A 19,993-nucleotide genomic window follows, 5' to 3' on the forward strand; every position below is an offset into this window, starting at 1 on the left:
GGACCTTTAATAGAAATGGTGAGTTAGGGCATAACCCTGACAGGTGCTGAGCAACCCCTGGAGGTTCTGAGCACTCTCAACTCCCATTGATGCTACAGACAGGTAGGTTTGCAATGCAGCTGGAGATGTAATTGCCAGCTGAGGTATAGAATAAATATATAATTAGAGAATTAAAGTTAGGTTAAGTAAATATGTGTTGTAATGAAAGGCCCTAACTAGCAAGAAAGACCTTGAAAGTAATGAGTCATAGGGCCAGAGGAATGAAATAGGGAGGATGTCTGGTTCAAAGAGTAACTAATGTAATAAGGGGAAGTTTTAAAAAGAAGGCCTCTTACTGATACAGGGTTGACTGCAGATGGTTTTAAGTAAGACAAGGAGAATTTGTCTTAAAATAAGTCTGCATGGCTCTTCTCACCCCACATACCAGTGTTATTTAAAAAATTAGGACCTATATGAACCCAGATGCAAAGGAAAAACTGTCAGTAAGGAGGGGAAGCGATAGGGAAGAAAGGCTTTAGAGAGAAAGGTGGCTGAAAATCTTATATGGATTCAGAGTCAAAAGATGGGTGAACTGTCTTAAATTGGTTTTTAGCTGAAGTCAGTGACTGGCAATAGCTTTGCTTGTTTGTTAAAGGGTATAAAAAAGTAAACTTTTAAAGGGTTCATTGCCTGCCTGACCATGTTGGAGCTGACTGATATGGGTCTAAGTATGGCTGGGTGAAACCAGTGGGTTTAGCCCATTTGTAAATCTCTTGATCAAATGCTTATACATGTTTTGTTACGCTTGGGTGTAGTAACCTGCCTCTTAGTTAGGTTTTTCGGCAGGTTGAGAGCAATTGTATAAAACCATTTGGCTCTGGATTTAATAAAGGATTTGGGGGTTAAATTAGCGGGGAGGAAATACCCCGCCCGGCCAAACGGTAACCGCCAAGGGGCGGTCGGGCGCTGTCCGCAGCCACTGGGGCAACAACTAGTATCCACGGCGCCGGGAACTGCGTGTGCTGTCCCGTCCGGGAGCTGCGGCCCCGGACCCGCCTGTCCAGCTCCCCGCGATCGATGCTCTCGGCGGTTCTGGGCCTGGCTCGGTGTCTCGGAGTTTGATTGTCTCACCCGGAAGCCCGCGCAGCGGACGTCGGTTGCTTTGCTGCAGCCGCAGTCGGACTGACGGTGGCGATGGCGGCGGCGGCGGACCCGCGGTACCCCCGATCCTCCATCGAGGATGACTTCAACTACGGCAGCAACGTGGCCTCGGCCAGTGTCCACATCCGCATGGGTGAGACCCGGACTCGGGCCGGAGCCCCCCGGTTAGCGTGTGGGGCCCCTTTAGCTTGGACTCCTCCATCCCCTCCCCCGCCGGCCTTTAGCTCTGGGTCCCCCGGGAGCCAAGGCGGTGACACTCCGGGTTCGCTGCAGCACAGCCTCCCCCCCCCCAGCTCCCCGCTGGGCAGACCGGCCCTAGTCTGCCTGGCTTTGCCAGTGTTTCACTTTCTGTTTTTTCCTGCGTACGCTCCGAGTGCTGCAGTCCGTGGGGCAGGCATTTTAATCCAGCTCCCTTCATTAGGGCTAGAAACACCGTGTGGCTATTTTGATTAATAGGCTTTCTCCTAGTACCCAGTCTAGGGTAAAAGCAGCAAAGAATCCTGTGGCACCTTATAGACTAACAGACGTTTTGGAGCATGAGCTTTCGTGGGTGAATACCCACTTCGTTAGATGCATGTAATGGAAATATCCAGGGGCAGGTATATATATGTGTGCTAGCAAGCAAGCTAGAGATAACGAGGTCAGTTCAATCCGGGGGGGTGAGGCCCTGTTCTAGCAGTTGAGGTGTGAAAACCAAGAGAGGAGAAACTGGTTCTGTAATTGGCAAGCCATTCCAGTTTCTCCTCTCTTGGTTTCCACACCTCAACTGCTAGAACAGGGCCTCACCCCCCCCCCCCCATTGAACTGACCTCGTTATCTCTAGCTTGCTTGCTAGCACACATATATATACCTGCCCCTGGATATTTCCATTACATGCATCTGAGGAAGTGGGTATTCACCCACAAAAGCTCATGCTCCAAAACGTCTGTTAGTCTATAAGGTGCCACAGGATTCTTTGCTGCTTTTACAGATCCAGACTAACACGGCTACCCTCTGATACTTGACAATCTAGGGTAATTCACCAAGCACTTACCCAGGCTGAGTACGGTGCAGGGGAAGGTAAACTTGTTTTATTATCAAAAGTGGATTCAAATTTATTCTAAGATTCATGTAAGAGGAATTTCCTGCTATCCCATCTGCTTAATCCATCACTTGATGGTTAGAGCTTCAATTTATGTTACTCTCTTACATTATATCCAGAAAGTTATCTTTATGCAGAATCAGCAGAAAGTCAGTGCACCACTTACATCCAATCCAGTTTAAGCAGGACACAGGCCTTGCACTGGCATGCACAAGGGTGAATTTCACCCTCCTTACTTGAGATACTGTCTCTTATCAGAATGCAGGAAAGAGGCTGTGAAGTCTTCTATTTAGATTTGACTTTTTTTTTCTCACTAGGTGATTTAGTCTCTAGTATTCAGTTTGAACTTCAAGCATTGCTATGGAGTAAACATAAACGTCAAATTTGGCTTCTAGAACTAGAATAACTTAAAAAAAAGTTAGGGAGACAGGTTTTGAATGGAGGGAAAATAGCTACTACAGGTGTAGAAAAAGATTTTTTCTTGATCTTAAGAATTCAGATGGTGACAAGGCTACTGATGTGAAGAGACTTTTTTTGCTCTAAATGTGTGGGTCTGTGTTTATAAACATATTCAGTACACTTAAATCATTTGGGACCATGTCTCTGGCAATACAGGATTTTTTCAACCGTCTTTTTTTACAGAGCTGTGTCCAGCCTAATGTAATATCCCAAGTACAGTAACTCCTCACTTAAAGTAATCCCGGTTAATGTTGTTTCGCTGTTACATTGCAGATCAGTTGGAGAACATGCTCATTTAAAGTTGCACAATGCTCCCTTCTAACGGTCATTTGGCAGATTCCTGCTTTGCCCGCTGCTTGCAGGAAGAGCTGCCTGTTGCAACTTGCTGGTGGGGGGTTGGAACCAGGGTGGACCGGCAGAGCCCCCCATCAGCTCCCCGCTCCCCTAAGTTCCCTGTGCTGCAGCTGCCCAGCCGGCTATCAGTTGCAGCTGCCCCTCCCCCCACTGTCCTGTGCTGCTCCCCAAGCCTCCTGCTTGCTGTGCGGGGGGGGGGGGAGGGAAGGGGAGGAAGAGGGAGGCTAATGTCAGGGTGTCTCCCTCCCCCCTGCTCCTGCACCCTGCTTACCCCATTGCCATAGAGCAGGGGGAACACATGAGCTTCCACGCAGCAGCTGCGATCTCAGCAAGCTAATCTAATTGACAAGGTAGGGTACTTAGAGTGGGGTCAGCTACTTGAAGGAGAAATGTGTATCTCTTGCTCTCTCACACGGTGTGTGTTTCTGTTTCTGTCTGCAATGCTTTCTCCCCCGTCCCTCCATTCCTGCTGCCTTGTAGACTGTGAGAGTTAACCCTTGAGGGCTCAGCCAAGTACTAGTTCATCATTTAGCAGTAAGGCATTCCCAGGGAAATATCCCACCCTCTGACTTCACCACCTCAACCAAGCTTCACAATCATCATCATCATCACTCTGTACCAATGTTAAATTGTTTGTTTAAAAAAAACTTACACTGTGTGTGTGTGTAATGTAGTCTTTTGGTGGAAAAAAAATTCCCTGGAACCTAACCCCCTCATTTACATTAATTTGTATGGGGAAATTGGATTCGCTTAACATTGTTTTGCTTGAAGTTGCATTTTTCAGGAACAGAACTACAACGTTAAGTGAGGAGTTACTGTAATGGGTCTTTTACCATCTTGGGAGACTGTTTATGATCTAATAGCCTAAATTTTCTTTCTTTCATCCCTTTGCACCTAGTTATATCTCCACATACTGTGCAGGTGGATCAGAGCTGTATGGTGAAAGGACTGTTACTGCTTTGTTCTGTGACATGTTTTTATGCAGTTCAATAAATATGCCAATTTCTGTTGCTTCCATATCGCATTGCAAACTCAGATTGAATTTGCTGCCTACTTTGTCTTAAAATGTGATTCAGCAATGAGTATTCAAAGGTGACATGCCATTTTTGTTTCTTTATCCTAGCTTTTCTACGAAAAGTCTACAGTATTCTTTCAATTCAAGTTTTTTTGACCACAGTGACGTCTGCAATTTTTCTGTACTCTACTCCAGTTCAGACATTTGTGCATGAAAGGTAAAGTTCTTAAATGAAATGGGAAATCTTTTCAAAAAGTAAATGTAGCTAGTGCAATGGTCACTTTGGAATTTGTAGGAGGGAAGGGAGAAAGGATATTTAATTATATTAATATTTTTACCTCTCCCAGATATATTCTGAGTAAAACACCTTCTTTGTCTTTGGTTCTATAATTATCTTTAATTGTATTCCTCTCCAGAAATCTTGGATTCTGACTAGATCTTGTTTACTTTCTTCTCATATTTCTCTTTCCTGTCTTCTTACATATCCTGATCCTTTCTCTACTGAGCTACATGCCTTAATCATTTCACATCTCACCTAATGCGGTTTTCTTTCTTATGGTCTTCCTAAATCCCTGCTTTTTGACTCAGCATTTGGAATGCTCTGTAGTCAAACTGTCACTTTCGTGTCCTAGGAAGCCGGACCATATCTCGCCCCATCCTCAATCACCGTTTCTGGCTTCGTGGCCATTGCTGACTCACTGAGAATTACCCTGAAATTCTTCACCTACCTGCTTCTTTGTGCCTCAGAAATTGTATCCACTGCTCTCCAATGTTCCTTGCTGTTTCTACTAGTGTTCCTTCATCGCAACTGATCCTATTTGAGTTGTTTTTCCATCTGTATTATTCTATCTGGAACTTTCCCTCTCAGGCCCTGTGCAACATATTCTCTTGTAATTTTGCCTTCACTTTTCTTTTCTCTCCAGTTTCAATAAAACAGCAGCACAAAATGCTATACAATGGATACCGTATAAAATATTTGCTTGATTATATTTATAGACCATGTCTACACTACAGCTTAGGTCGGTATAACGTATGTTGTTCAGGGGTGTGAATAAGCAACACACTCCTGAGCGACATAAGTTATACTGACCAAAGCGCAGGTGTAGACAGTGCTGTGTCGGCAGGAGAGCTTTTTCATCGGCTTAGAGCGTCTGCACTAGCAGCATTACAGTGCTGTAAGCTCTGTAGTGTAGACGTGGCCATAGCTGGAAACCCCCCATCTCATTCAGAAACTTCTTATGTTTTGCTTAGGGAACTACTTTATCCATTTCATTTCAGCAGCAAATTACTAGTTAATGTTTATGTTGAATTCTGTGTGATTAGTGCATAAAATTACTCGTATGTGTTTGCAGAATCAGAGCCCACATGTTATAAGCTTTATAGATTTATTTATTTACAGATAAAAATATCTTCTTACATTTTACATATGTAATGGGCTTATTTTTTCCCGTCCAAACACAAGCATAGTAGATCACTGTTTTAGATCCAGCTGACAGATCTCTGAACAGCCTGTATCTTTTGGTATAAGGAACTCTCACACCCCTCAGCTTAGTGTTACTATACAAATATGGTGTAAATATTAGCTTCTTGAGAAAATCTGAGAAGTAGTGTTACTACTTTTATTTAACTCTGACTTTCCTATGTTAAACTTTACAGCCCTGCTTTGCTTTTGGTATCTGTGCTTGGATCTTTGGTTATGATTTTAGCACTAACCCTGTATAGACATCAGCATCCTGTTAATTTATACCTACTCTTTGGATTTGTAAGTATCCTTATAACTTCATTCTTTACAAGAGTAATGCTTAATGAAAATGTTATTTGCAAACAGCTTTTTAAAACAAACCAGTGGTGGCTAATTTATTTCATTGTACCTTTTTATAAAGTATAGTATAAAATTCTTAGTCCGGCAGAATTTTTGTATGCTCCGGTCACACCTTGTTCCCTGATATCCTCCACTCAGTCTTTTTCAAGCTTCCTTATGGAAAGAATATAACATCTTGGGGCTTTCAACAGGCCTCAGCAAAGTTTTCTTTTCTTTTTTTGTCTTCTTTCTTTTTTAATATCCCCCTTGATTTTAAGGCCTTTTTTTGCCTATAAGATGGTGAATAGGAAACATGGGACTCAAGGAAATTTCCATGTTACCATACGTACTAAACTGTTACATAGTTTATAGCTGAGATCAAGCACAGTTGCTGACAGGGACCCGTAGTGGCTTCTACTGTAGAAGATGAAAATCTATTTTCTCCTTCTTGGTGTTAAGAGTTTTGAGCATCTTTCCAATCCAAAGAGCATATGAATGGGCTAGTCTCAAATTTTGATCCCATGCATGATAGTATATAACTACCAGTCAGCCCATATGTACAATTTTGTAGTTATCACAGTCACCCTTCAACAGCCTAAGGAATTATTGTCCCAAGTAATGGGACAGTTCAGTCTGCCAAAAGGAGGCACTTTGGTTGCACCACTAGCATTCCTCTGACTTTGACATCTTGGAAGAAGTTGTATAAATTGTATTCTTCAAATTTGAAGATAGCTACCAGGTTCTCCTGTCTTATAAGATACAAAGATGTTTTCTCCAAAAGCCCTGCAGTGGGTCAGTTATCTTAATTGGAATGTAGATTTATATTTGTCTGTTTCTGAACTTGTGATGCAGAAAACTTTCAGGGTTTATTCCAGTTGTTTAAAATGAAATAATTTTTGTAAAAGTTGCATCCAAGTACAGTATGGAATGTTGTATTCCAATAGTTTTCCTCAACAGTTTAAACATTACACACTGCAGAAAGGATAGGACAAAACTGTAAGTTTGGGACATAATAGGTTTAAAGAAAGTGAGGGCTCAGAACAGTTGATTTGATCCAATGGGTACTCCTGAGGAAATTCTGTGCCAAAAAATTAAAAATTATGCACGCAATATTTTAAAATTCTGCAAATTTTATTTGTCAGTAAATAAATGTGGCTCTGGCATTTGGGAGCACAGGCCACTGGGTGCACTGAGGTGGGAGATCACCCCAAAGCCCCCACCTCCTCCAGTACAGGGACTCGGCAGTGAGGCTACACCCGATCTTGATGCAGTGGCAAGGGCTGGGCTCGTCCCAGAAATACCAGGTGTGGGTGGGTAGGCAGGCTCAGCCCAGCAGGATCCAAGTGTGGAGGCCTTAATGTGGAGGGGGATCCAGGTGTGGGGTGAGAGGTTTCTGTGTGGGGCAATCTGGGTGTAGGTGGCTCAGTGGCAGATCTGGATGCACAGGGGCTCATTGGAGGGGTTCCAGATGCAGGGGCAATGGGACTCTGCAGGGGATCCAGGTGAAGGTGGTTGGGGCTTAGCAGGGGAGGTTCTGGGTGTGGGGAGATGGAGTTCGGCAGGGGGTGTGTGAGTGGATCAGTGTGGGGTTCTGGGTGTTGGGGGAGTGGGGCTAGATGGGGTGGGGGTCCAAGTGCAGCTGGTTGGGGCTCAGTGGGGTGGGGATGTGTTTGGGGGGGCTTATCAGGGAGTCCAGGTGTAGGGGGCTCGAGCTTGTTGGGGTGAGGGTTCAGTAGGCCTGCTTAATGGGGGAGCCCCAGTTGCTGCTGAGAGGATGTCGCATGCTGGGCTTCTGCTTCCCCCACGATTCCCCTATCCCCTTTTCTTCCCCGTCTCCTCCTCTCCCACTACTACTACTCCATCCCCTTCCTCTCACTCACACATTCCCCTCCCCCTGCCCTATTCCACCCTTCCTTCCTTCCACACTGCCTCTTCCCCTCACCCCCACCTCCTTCCCTCATTTCCCTCACTCACCCACTTACCCAGCCCCACTGTGGGCACTCACTGTTGCACAGAAAACAGGAAGGCTCCTAGCACACAGAAGGTGAACATGACTGGCACTAGGACCCAGGAGGCAGCATTCAGCTGCAGAATCATTGGAGCCCAGGGAACTGCCTCCTTCAACTGGACAGCTTGCTTGCAGAAATGGCGGGGAAGGTAGTGGCACATAACCTTGTGTGCCCCCCATACCCCAGCTCTGTTTGGGGGGAGCAGTGCCCCCTCCCCCCCAAAAAAACTCCGCCTTTGGCTTCCTTGTCATTTTCTGCAGGGACGCAAAGAAATAGGGCGGGGCGGGGCGGGGGTCATTTTCTGCAGGCACACAGTACCACAGAATTCTCCCAAGAGTAAACAGGATAAAAACGGCCAAGGTACTGTTCTGAAAACTCATGTTTCTTTAATGAATATTACAAACTAAGGAAAATTCCAAGTTTTGTTTCAGTCTTGTGTCAATAAAACAGTAGTGGATTTGATTTCAAGCTGATTGGTCAAGGGAAAGAAGTTAAGGACACAAGTACATACTTCCACCTCATAGTCCTAAAATTCCCCTAAGAAAGTATTTTAATACTGAAAACTATACAGATGGAGAAACTGAAAACGGTTCAGTTATAATAACAGTTCTGATAAACCTACTTACCTTTGTTATTTAAGGGAAATTTGTTAGGCACATTACTTAAAATTGTCATGTACCATAGATGGAGAAAGGAAGGAAATAGTCTTTAAAATAAAAATTACATGTAACAATTATGCTCTCTCCTGGGTAGCAAGACATACTGCATTTTCCATTTTTTGTCTTACTGAGAGTTTTATTTTTTAAAACTGAAAGTGTAACAAACTAACATGTTTCTATAGCACAAAATACATTCTGCATATAGTAAAAGATTATGTAATGAAATACTTAAAACTATGTGTACAGTGTTTTCATATGAATATCCTTAGTTTATGCTTTTTTTCCCCCATTTCTTCTCATAGACCCTTTTGGAAGCGTTGACTGTTGCTATTACAGGTAAATGCTAGTCATTCTAATACTGCCTGTTGATTTGAGACAGAAATAGGGAAAGGAATCGGACACGCTGCACCCATTGCTGATTAAAACTGCCAGTTGTGGCCTGGATGGTGACAGAGCTTTTATTTTGGATTTGCACACGTGATTTCAACATGTGTAGCAAAGTCACAGGAGCAGAGGGAAGAAATCAGATTGTCATACTTTCTTCCTATTAAATAGAAAAAATAGGAGTTCTACATTTGCTTTGTACCCCTATGACTTAACTGTTAAAGAGCAGGAGAAAAGATGCCATGTTCCCATTGCAGGAATGGGATTAGTACCTTCTCTGCTCTTGGATCTGGCTTTCTTTGCACAAGTCTGACAATGTTTTTTAGCACAGGTACAAGAGATTTGACGTGCCCATTTAAGAAAGCTAACCCTATACCAAAAACGTTAAGAACCAGCAAATGTAGAAGTATATGGTATGTGCATATTGTACGTGTGAGTCTCAAGATTGTTAGGTCAAATCTAATCATCTTTCTCACATTGACAGTCTATAAATGTAAAAAACTCATCATGATGTTTAAACATGTATTAAATCAAAAATCTTGTTCTATTATATGCACAGTGTACTATTTTTTAAATGATAATTTACTTTTCTGTTTACAGTGACTTTCTATGATGTATCAGTCGTCTTACAAGCTTTTATTCTGACTACTGCTGTGTTTCTTGGGCTGACTGTGTATACTTTGCAGTCCAAGAGAGATTTCAGCAAATTTGGAGCAGGGTAGGTTCCCTTATCAGACTATTTTAAAAGCACAAGTATTACAGATACAGGAATAAAAGTCAGGCCTACAGAAAGCTGAGTTGTGTAATCGATTTATGGGTGTTCTGAGCTGTAATTTTTGTTTTTATATAGGTCCCTCCTTTGGCAAATAGTTTATTTTGCAGTTTTGTTATTTATGTTAACAATTTTAAAACTATAATGTTAGTATTACACTAGCAAACTATGTATTTGTATTTTTCACAGAAATATCAGGGAACTTTCAAATAGGAAATCATTAGCAGCAAGTTTTCATTGCTACCTGGCATGTTAGAGGTGGGTAGATGCAAGGGGGTGTTTGTATGTATTCACATGTATATGTGAATAACTGTTAGACTCTTCAAGGTGTTTTTCTGTGGGATGGAAACATCTGAAGAAAATTTTGAAATAATAGTAATATAGCTAACACAGGAATGTCTTTTTTTTTCCAGGCTGTTTGCTTGCTTGTGGATTTTCATCCTCTCCAGTCTCTTGAGGGTAAGATATATTGTGTTTAGGGCTAGAAGTGATTGTTTGACATAATTTGTAACTAAAACAAAATGCTTAGCATCTAATTATATAAATTTTTAAAAGAATACAATTGTTAGAATAGGACATGCTTGAGAACTCAGAGTAAAATCTACAAATCTTGGAAGAGAATTAACAGCAATGCCAAAGTGACTTAGGATCATCAGTCTGATTTTCAATTGACTTTGACTTTCATTAAGACCTGGGCTCCTAAGTCACTTGGATGCTGTTGATCATTTTATCCTTGATCTGTAATAAGCCAATGTATCATGTATGTGTCTCCAATTGGCTAACTATAAGGGGAATTGACTACAAGTTAATGTAGTGATGAATTATTTGTAATTTAAACTTAAAATGTACTGCTCAGTCACCGTTTTGTAGGAATCTTTCATTTATATTGTAAGATTAAAAGCGGTGGGTATTTGCTGATGCAATCTGTGAATGTTATTGGCACAAGTTATGTTGTAACCTTTTGACCACATTTTTCAAATTGATTTCAGTAGGATGCTGTTTTTGGCACTGTAAAATTGGGAGTATGTTTGATTGGGAAACAACTTAATCAAACTAGATTTCTGGGTTGATTGGATGCAGACAGGATGGCTACTTTTTTTTTTTCTTCATTGTCCTTCACTATTACTGTCCTGAAAGTAGAGCTTCCTCTGAGGCATTGCTTCTAATGACACAAATTTGGAATGATTGGGATAGACCAGCTGTTCTCAAACTGGGGGTCGGGACCCCAACGAGGGTTGGGATCCCGTTTTAAACGGGTCGCCAGGGCCAGCATTAGACTTGCTGGGACCCAGGGCAGAAGCCTGAACTCCACCCCCACCCAAGGTGGCGGGGCTCGGTCTCCGTCGTCCTTCCGGGGTCATGTAGTAACACTGTTGTCGGAAGAGGGTTGTGGAGCAATGGAAGTTTGAGAACCCCTCGGATAGACAACATTGAAGGTCTGGTAGGAATTTGTCTGTCTGTTTTTGGTAAACTGGCTCTAACATACAGCCTGCACTCTTTTGCAGAAAATACATGTTCAGTTTGTCATTGTCTTACTCCTTGAGTTTGGAGTACTGGAAAAGCAGTGTGCTTAGTCCCTGGGCAGTACTTTGCGTCACCCAGTAGCAACCCCCCCTAAGCTCATTTAGGCCCTTATCCTGCAAACACTTATGCACATGCTTAACTTCACTACCCTGAGTAGTCTTACTGAATCAGTAGCATATGTGTAAATAGACTCAGTTTTGAAGTAAATCATATCTAATCTACATCTCCCAGAAGAATGGTGACCTAAGACCTCAAGGGTGGGGGTGATTTGAGTGGGGAAAACGAAGGTTTGGAATTTCCTCTTCTACTACTGGCTTTTAGCAATATGTATATTCCTGTACAAGGGCAAAATATTTACAGTTGTGTAATTGTAATTTTGTTTTAATACTAAAGTACCTTTGTATAAGAAATTTGAACTTACGAATGTTTTCCCTTCTCACATTATCATTTGTTTATAGCTGTTTTTCTATAGTGAGACAATAGAGCTGTTGTTTGCTGCTGCAGGAGCGCTGCTGTTCTGCGGATTTATCATCTATGACACTCATTTGCTGATGCACAGACTGTCCCCTGAAGAGTATATATTGGCTGCCATTAATCTCTACTTAGATATTATCAATCTGTTCCTGCATCTGCTGCGCCTTCTAGAAGCATTCAATAAAAAATAATTGTAGGCGATCTGTAGTGAAACTCTTCCTTAAATAGTGAAATTTGGTGTATAGAGGGTTGTATCTAAATAGGGTTGGTTTTGATTATATACAAACTGCAGTATATTTTGAGACTGAATCTTCCTGTTTTTCCATTCCATGGTTACTGAATCTTTTTCTTAGAAATGGAAGAATTATATGTAACTGATGAGTTTCTGCTCAAAATATATATTTTACTTTAATTGCACGCTGCAGCCATTTCAGTTACTTCCGTAAAGGCTTTATTTGTGACCAAGGTAGCTTTTGATGAAAATGCTTCTCAACTTCTGATAGCCCTAACATGAACAGTCAGAAAATCCCATCATTTTATTTCTGCTATCCTATAATTGTTGTGGATGGTTCCTTTGGAATCATAAGTCTGTCTGGATAGTATAAAATCAAGTCTCTTCATTTTGTTAGCGTGTAGTGATATTTTACATACGCTAAAACTTTGTCATTCTAAAAATGTATATTAGTGGGCTCTTGATTTGAAAGACTTGGAATTATTAATTAGTAAAACGTAACTACACTTCCTTTGAAAGATTTTAATTTACTCTGGTTTAGAGCTATGAGATGATTTTATTACCAAGGACAAGTATTTTGGAATGCCAGTAAGGGGAGCCAAAGTGAAAGTTGTTTTTAGCAATAAAGAACTGGGATAGTTTAAGAGCAGGTATGCATTTGGCTTGCTGACATGTTGGTCAAGGAGGACTGTAAATGAATGTTCTACCTGCTCTTATATTTGAGCTGTATTAAGAAACACAATAAAATTTTAAATGTTCAGTAACAAGGTCAGATGTCTGTCTTCGGAGTTACTGTTATATCGTGTGTGTTTACTGTTAGTTTTATCTAGAAAATAGCACCTTATTTTCCTCAGATTGTATCAGCAAATAAAATGTTGGATGTGTTGAACACATTATTTAGCATCAAAATATGATCAGTCATGAAACAAAAGCCAGGAAGACTAACTTAGCCATCCTCCAGTATCGCTAATGTTTACTTTTATTAATGCTGTTGAAGGACCAAGTTCTCCAAGGTATTTTCAACTTGCGTCAGTGGGCTTTTTACAAGATAAAGCATTTTCCTCTAAGTAAACTAGTCTCTAATTCAACAGCTCAGATCTGTCTCTGTACTCCCGGGCAAAGCAGCAGTGCCTTGCAAACAGTGACCCAATGTCTCGACTCTAGAACAGTGTCTCAAACTTTTTAACATTCCACATAGCAAACCTCTGAGTGCAACCCCCCCCTTATAAATTAAAAACACTTTTTATATATTTAACACCATTATAAATGCTGGAGACAAAGCAGTGTTTGCGGTGGAGGTGGACAGCTTGTGACCCCCATCTAATAAGCTCACGATCCCCAGTTTCAGAACCCCTGCTCTAGAGACTGTAGCATACAGGGTAATGCGTCAGTTTGTGGGACTGTTCTGCTCCAAGAGCAGCAGGGGTCTGGCCACAGGACTGCTGTCATAGGCAGCAGGTTATATGGGCTCAAGGTGCCCGGGCTCCAGAAGTATTCAGGGCTGGGGGCCCTGCTCCAGCAATATTTGGAGCTGGGTCTCTCCCCTGGTCCTGCCTGGATCGGGTTCCAATCCCGGCCCCTGCGGGTCTCCCCCCACCGCCCCGCCCCTCCGTGTCCCTGCCTGGAGCAGGTCCTGACCTCTGCCTTCCACCCTTCCCTCTGCGTCCCCCCTCCGCAGCGTCCCTGCCTGCTCCTGCTGCCCTAGAGTGGCTCCAGCAGAACTGCGGTCTGCTGCCCCAGGGTCCTAGCGCCTGTGATCCGCTAATGGCAAGGCAGCCTGCCCTTACCCTGCTCTTCTGCCTCAGCCCTGAGCCTCTCCAGTGCCCCAAACCCTCCAGCCCCAACCCTCATTCCCTTGCAGCCTGATTCTCTGCCCCAGCGTGGACCACCTCCCTCTTCCTACACCCAAACTCCATCTCAAAGCCTGCACCCCTCATGCACACCCACCCCCTGCCCCAGCCCAGAAGCTGCACCCAGCACCCAAACTCCCTCCCAGATCCTGCACCCCTCACCCCTTCGTACACCCCCACCACCAGCCCAGAGCCTGCACCTCTCCTGCATCCCAGACCTCCCCGCGAAATCCCACCCAGAACCTGAGGCAGAGTTTGAGGGGGAGGGTTCTGGGCACCACCAACATTTCTACAAACTTGCCTCCCATGGCTGCTGTTGCTGCACAGCAGCTCCCTGGGAGACTGACTCCAGAGGCCCAGCAAGATTGATCCCCTGCCAGCTACCGACCGCCGCTTCGCGCTGGTCACCATGTGCCTGGCCCCGCGCGCACGCCCTGTCTCAGGCCACTTAAGATACAGCTGCCCCCGCCCTGAACGGGTTAACTCAGCATCTCACAGGCCCCGCCCCCTGCAAGTGGCTCTATGCGTGTACGGGTTCCACCATTGCCCCGCCCTGCGGGGCTGCGCACGCGCCGCACGGAGAGCAGAAGGCAAGTGCCGTTGAGCAACTGGCAGTCGGGCGCGTGTGGAATCCGGCTCTGCGCGACTCTCGGTGAGTGGATTATGGACCGCGCGCGGCCCCCGGCCTGGGCCAGCCGGGAGGCGCCCACGTTCGGCCCCTGGCCAGTGAAGCGGCCGAGCCCGGCGGTCGCGTGCTCCGCCGGGGCCTTCCCGTACGGGGGGAGGGGCGTGTGCGGCAGCCTGTGAGTGTGGCAGGGCGGTTCTGGGCGGAGACCTCGCCCCTGTAACGACCCCCTCCCCCGAGCCGCGCTCCAGCCCACGGGCGGCGCTCGCTGTTACCTGGGAAACCCGTGGCACGCGGGCTGCACGCGGCCCGGGGGCGGGGCCAGTTCACGGCTGTGTCCAGCTAGTGAGTGGAGCTGCTTGGAGACCACCCACATTAGCACAGGGCTAGGGGCCGGGCTTCTCCTCCCCCACTCGGGGCCCGGGGGTTGGGTTTGTTGGGGGGTGAGGGGAAGTGGTTGGTTTAAATGTGAAGTGTCCAGATTTGGAGGTAAGTTTGTTGTGTTTTGCTCACCTCTCTCCCCCTCATCTCAGCTAACACAAAAAATGGCCAAGAGTTTACGGAGTAAATGGAAGAGAAAGATGCGAGCTGAGAAAAGGAAGAAGAATGCACCGAAGGAACTCAGCCGATTAAAAAACATCCTGAAAGCAAATGCTGATGTTGTAATGGAGGAGGTTAAAGAAATAGCAGCGGTGGTCACCCCTGAGATAGTCGAAGATCAAGGTGGTGAGTTTGGTTTTAATTTTGCAGTGCTGTTTGTTGGGCCTCAGAGGGGAAAAACAGCCCAGGTTCTGAAACATACAGCTGTGAATCTATGCAGTGGATCAGACGCTTCATGGGTTCTGTCGGCTGAGCTCAGGGGGCTACTTGCATCCCTCCATTACTCCCACGAACTCCTTGTGTGCCATCCTCTGATCCCCCTGCAACCACTTCCTCCCTAATGTCCCTCTCCACAACCACCTTTCTGGTTTTCAAGCCTGGAATGGCGTAGCAAGAGGGGTAGGGAGGGGAATTGCTTTTTTTAAAACTTGTTTTTCATTCTAGTTGGTACTAGAGACCCTTCATTTCACCCATCAATGTTAGAGAAAATACAATATCTATAAGCAATAGTAGCTCTGAACTGTAATATCACAGTCCATGTTGTTCCTCTCTCCTAACAAAAGACTCCATTATCAGCTCCTGCTCCTAAGTTCCATGGGTTTTCACACTCCCTCCCCCATCCAGCAACCAGCTCCTGCTCTCAACAGCCATTACTTGGCTTGCGGAAGAGCATCTGTCCAAATGCACACTCCAGACCCACTACTTTGCCATGGGAAACAGCATTATTTAGGAGGGATCACCCTGTGTTGCATTTTTTTGGGGGCACAAACAAATCTCTTATGGAAATTCTCGATACTGTCAATACAGAGACTAAAAAATTTGTGGCATGTATGAAGAGAAATTATTTTGGTTACTGTTTGTAAATCTAGTGTTTCTAAGTATCCTGTATGAAGCTGATTCAGATGTTTTTATTTACTTTTGAAAATGCTTTCTTTTTTCAGATGAAGTTAAGATGGAGACACAGATTAAAAGAAACAAAAAGAATCTTTTAGACCAACATGGACAGTACCCAGTATGGATGAATCCCAGACAGAGGAAGAAGCTTAAGGCAAAACGGGTTAAAAGAAAAAACAAATCCAAAGTGGCCAAGGGATTAGCATGGTAGCTTTGAAGAAATATGAAGGGTGGAAAAGAGACTGTAGAAAACAGAGGCCACCAAAGGTTAACAGTATGTGATCAGGCTGGGTCCAGCTACCAAGTGTAAATTATCATTAAGTCTGGAGAGACTATTAGATCAGAAATTGATGAAAGAGACATCAGTTTTATATCTAGTTAATTTTAAAAGAAAATGAGTTAAAAGTGTTAAATGTTTCACCTGCCTTTGGTCCTGTGACCAATATTTGTGGTTATGCATTTTAAAATATTTTTCTCACTTGTTGCTGTGTTGGTTTTGAACACAGAAACAACGGAGAAACCATGGAACCAACTATGCATTATAGGAGGTAAAATATTTTTACAGAAGCGTGTTCTGGAAATTGACAGTGTCCCTTTAATTTTCCTGTAGAACTTTTTTTTAATTCTGATTTGTTTTAATATTGAAGTATTAAATTATGAAAACATATTATGTGGCTTTATATAGACATTATAAACTGAAATTTGGTTCAAATTGAAAGATAGAAAACCCAAGACAAATAAAAATGTTGCTAGTGATTATTTTTAAAAATTCCAATAGAAATGGTTATTTTTAAACAAGAAACCTTGTGTAAGTGTTTGCAAACCAAACATTACAGTGCTGAAATATTGAAAGTAAAATAGACTTAATGGATTTTCATTGTCCATCTGAAAGAATGCGAAGACATAAAGAGCAAAAATAAAATAAAAAAAATCAACTATACTTTTAAAACATTTTTCTGAACAGTTGTAATATAGGTAAATAAACATGTTGGCAATACAGGTGTGATTTTTTTTTTAAAGTAGACAAATATCTCCTTAATTTGGTATTCCTGAATTATACTTTACAGAGTAGACACAAGATCCCAAGTATCATGTGATTACATAGCAAATGCTATTTAACTACATCCAGTTACAAATTGCACATTAATCGACAATAGTACATAATGACAGATATGAGAAAGGCTCTTGTTTCAAAAATGCGTATAATTAAAATCCCACTCGTGCAATATGTTGCCCACTCAAGGATCCTTTACTCACAGATCAACACACATGTAAAGTGTATTCCAGGACTGGGACCTAAGTATTCTGATTGCCCAATGGTTACATGTCGGTATGTGTAATGTGGTAACTCTGCAACACAAAGGAGAGAAGATTTATGCCTTTTAAAATGAAGAGATACCGGTTTAAGGTACTGTGTTAAAAACAAACAAATGTTGGTCAGCTTGGTGTTGTCATTACATAAGAAATTTTTCTGGGTTGCAAGAGAAATTTATTTTTTTATTAATGAGTTGTAGGAGGAGGGATTTCTTTTCCCTTTCAGTGCTCAAGTAAAATCAGGTGAAAAGGTCCCGCAGGACAGAACACTAAGTGCATATAAGTTACTGAGAGGCAATTGGGGAAATATATGCATAAAATCTATTTGAATATTGTGAATTTGTCCATCTGTTTCCTGTAATGAGACTTCAAATTTGACCTGGTTACTTAGGTAAGTTTATACCTTAATCTACTTAATATTGTATAGTTAATATGTATATGGCGTTTGTAGTTTGAAAATATCTATCTGCTGATTTCATTACAGCTGTCATACTGCAAAGCAGAAAATACCACATTTAATTAAACTATTTGAATATTAAATGTGAAGTGTCCTTCAGATTTGAATTATCTTTAAATTGGCTAAGGAAGAGAATATCCTGTGATTTTTTTTTTTTTAAAACAAAAGAATCACCTGTTTACTGAGAAATTAAAAAAAAACAAAAACAAAAACAAAACCAGCCACTTTGTATTTCTTTCCAATTTTCATTCAGTGGCCCACATTCTGTCCTGTATGTGTTTGCCCCTATTGAGGTTTAGGGGTTTCTCAGGTATAACTGAAGACAGAATTTGGCTGTTTCTAGGACCAGCAGAGGGAGCCTAGAGCTGTGTCATGTTTTCTCTTCAGCAAAAAAGAAAGTAGATGATTAAAATCAGTGTAATTGCCAGCTCCAATATACATACTTGTGGGAGAGGAATCAATGATTGCCAGCTGCTCTAGGTTTTATAAAGCACTTTGTCAATTTCTTTCCTGCTCTGACAGGACCAGAAGTAGGGGCATGTTCCAGCTGCTTCCCTGCTTTATTTACCTTGCCAGCTGTGCCCTGACACTTTCCCATTAACCTCTTCCCCCATGTTCCTTCTGAGCCTCTGTTGCCATTGCCACAGGTAGCCATGAGCTGGAGGACTGAGCGTTTTTCAGAGGTTCAGTGGTGCCACAGAAAAATTGTCTTACTCTGAAGAGTATCCACAAAGAATGTGTATGGGGCTGGACACTAATACCATAGAACTTTATTTAAAATTTACAATCCACACACACTATGCTTTCCTGAACAGCTGTGTTTGTATACACAGAAGGCATGAGAAGACTTTAATTGTAATAAAGTGAAGATTGGTTGCAGCACAAGATTTATAATGTTATACTCTTTTAGTTGATGAAAAAATTTCAGCTCTTGCATCTTTGTTATAAATTATTTTTGTTTCTATTACCATAGTGGCTATTGACCCCCCTAGGCTCTGTACAAACAGAACAAAAAGAGAGTCCCTGCCTGAAAGGGCTTACCAGCTAAGTCTAAGTGTAAGACAAGACAACAGATGGATATAGCGAGACAAGGGGCTAGTGTTGGACAGCATGTTAGGCAATGGTCTGTACAACAGCAGTCTAGTGGTTACTAAGCTTTTTGTAGACATTATGGGAAAGGAGGGTATTGGAGGAGGAGGATAATTTTGTGGCTGTTTATGGGAAATTATCTGTAAGCATGAGGGGCAGTCTGGGAGAAAACACAAAGCAGGGTTTATTTTAAATATCGATGTTCCGGAAATGCAGAGGAACATTTTGATAAGTAGATGGTCTGGAAAAAAAACAAAAAACTTTCATTGTAACTGATGAGTAGGGAGGATCTATCATATCAACCAAGTGATAGTTTATTAAGTAATCTTATGATTGCATTTTTATAATTTTCCTTAATTTTCAGCAGTGAGCTTTGAAGTTTTTAGGAGGTAGTTTCTGTTGTATAATAGCACAAGAAAAGGATAAAGATGAAGAATTTCAAATAGGGTTTTTAAACATTTATCTGAACCCCCTGTGCATCAGTTCCACTGGAGTTTCCTGCTACTGTAGCCATGGTACTGCAGCATAATAAGTGCTATAGCAACCATTTCAGGGAACCTGAAAAGAGTAGGGGAATATTTTAGGTCGGGGTCGGCAACCCTGCAGAAGTGGTATGCTGAGTCTTCATTTATTCACTCTAATTTAAGGTTTTGCGTACCAGTAATACATTTTAACGTTTTTAGAAGGTCTCTTTCTATGAGCCTATAATATATAACTAAACTATTGTATGTAAAATAAGGTTTTTAAAATGTTTAAGAAGCTTCATTTAATATTAAAATACAGAGCGCCCCGCCAAGCCCTGCCTGGTGGGCAGGACCCGGGCAGTGTGAGTGCCACTGAAAATCAGCTTGCGTGCTGCCTTTGGCATGTGTGCCATAGGTTGCCTACCCCTGTTTTAGGTAGTAATGAACTGAGTTCATGTTTTAGTTCCAGCAGATGGGGAATTTTGAAATGTTATTTTCAGTTCACTTTTACATTTAAGTATCACTTAATTATTTCTTGGCTGGGGAGACGTGGTGAATAAATGGTCTACTTAATAGATCTTTCCATCTCTAATGTGGTTAAGCACTTCATTGCTGAATGATATATTGAATGGTAAATATTTTATTACTCTTAAAAAAAAAATTACCACATTCTCTGGGTTGAAATTAGCGACTTTGTTCACTCCCACTACTGCAGGGCTAGGGAAAGGGCATAGGGTCAGATTTTAGGAAGTATTTAAGTGCCTAAAGATGCAGATAGGCACCCAGTGGGATTTTC

General features: G+C 42.6%; 2 protein-coding genes across 4 annotated transcripts; both read left to right on the forward strand.

Annotated features, from left to right (window-relative positions):
- The first annotated feature begins 1,096 nt into the window (after nt 1–1,096).
- TMBIM4 (transmembrane BAX inhibitor motif containing 4) lies at nt 1,097–12,675 on the forward strand. 2 transcript variants are annotated; one of them, XM_030548806.1, is made up of 8 exons: nt 1,097–1,273; nt 4,158–4,266; nt 5,706–5,811; nt 8,821–8,854; nt 9,503–9,620; nt 9,864–9,932; nt 10,088–10,133; nt 11,657–11,683. In XM_030548806.1, the coding sequence occupies exons 1-6, from the start codon at nt 1,174–1,176 to the stop codon at nt 9,928–9,930; spliced, it is 534 nt and encodes a 177-aa protein (XP_030404666.1). In that variant the 5' UTR covers nt 1,097–1,173; the 3' UTR covers nt 9,931–9,932; nt 10,088–10,133; nt 11,657–11,683. The 2 variants fall into 2 exon arrangements, with proteins under 2 accessions (XP_030404666.1, XP_030404665.1); XM_030548805.1 differs by lacking the exon at nt 9,864–9,932 and having other exon boundaries at nt 1,099–1,273; nt 11,657–12,675.
- Nucleotides 12,676–14,289: 1,614 nt separating this feature from the next.
- Nucleotides 14,290–16,870, forward strand: LLPH (LLP homolog, long-term synaptic facilitation factor). 2 transcript variants are annotated; one of them, XM_030548808.1, is made up of 3 exons: nt 14,290–14,406; nt 14,913–15,102; nt 15,921–16,870. In XM_030548808.1, exons 2-3 carry the CDS (start codon nt 14,925–14,927, stop codon nt 16,082–16,084), a joined length of 342 nt encoding a protein of 113 aa, XP_030404668.1. In that variant the 5' UTR covers nt 14,290–14,406; nt 14,913–14,924; the 3' UTR covers nt 16,085–16,870. The 2 variants fall into 2 exon arrangements, with proteins under 2 accessions (XP_030404668.1, XP_030404667.1); XM_030548807.1 differs by having other exon boundaries at nt 14,291–14,406; nt 14,913–15,105.
- Nucleotides 16,871–19,993: the final 3,123 nt, after the last annotated feature.

This window comes from Gopherus evgoodei, chromosome 1 (genome assembly GCF_007399415.2).
Source record: "Gopherus evgoodei ecotype Sinaloan lineage chromosome 1, rGopEvg1_v1.p, whole genome shotgun sequence".
Lineage (NCBI taxonomy): Eukaryota > Metazoa > Chordata > Testudines > Testudinidae > Gopherus > Gopherus evgoodei.

Coding starts and splice junctions, on each gene's coding strand:
- TMBIM4 (XM_030548805.1), top strand. CDS start 1,174: ATGGCGGCGGCGGCGGACCCGCGGTACCCCCGATCCTCCATCGAGGAT. Junction 4,267..5,705: donor CAGACATTTGTGCATGAAAG/GTAAAGTTCTTA, acceptor TAAACTTTACAG/CCCTGCTTTGCTTTTGGTAT. Junction 9,621..10,087: donor TTCAGCAAATTTGGAGCAGG/GTAGGTTCCCTT, acceptor TTTTTTTTCCAG/GCTGTTTGCTTGCTTGTGGA.
- LLPH (XM_030548807.1), top strand. CDS start 14,925: ATGGCCAAGAGTTTACGGAGTAAATGGAAGAGAAAGATGCGAGCTGAG. Junction 15,106..15,920: donor GATAGTCGAAGATCAAGGTG/GTGAGTTTGGTT, acceptor TTCTTTTTTCAG/ATGAAGTTAAGATGGAGACA.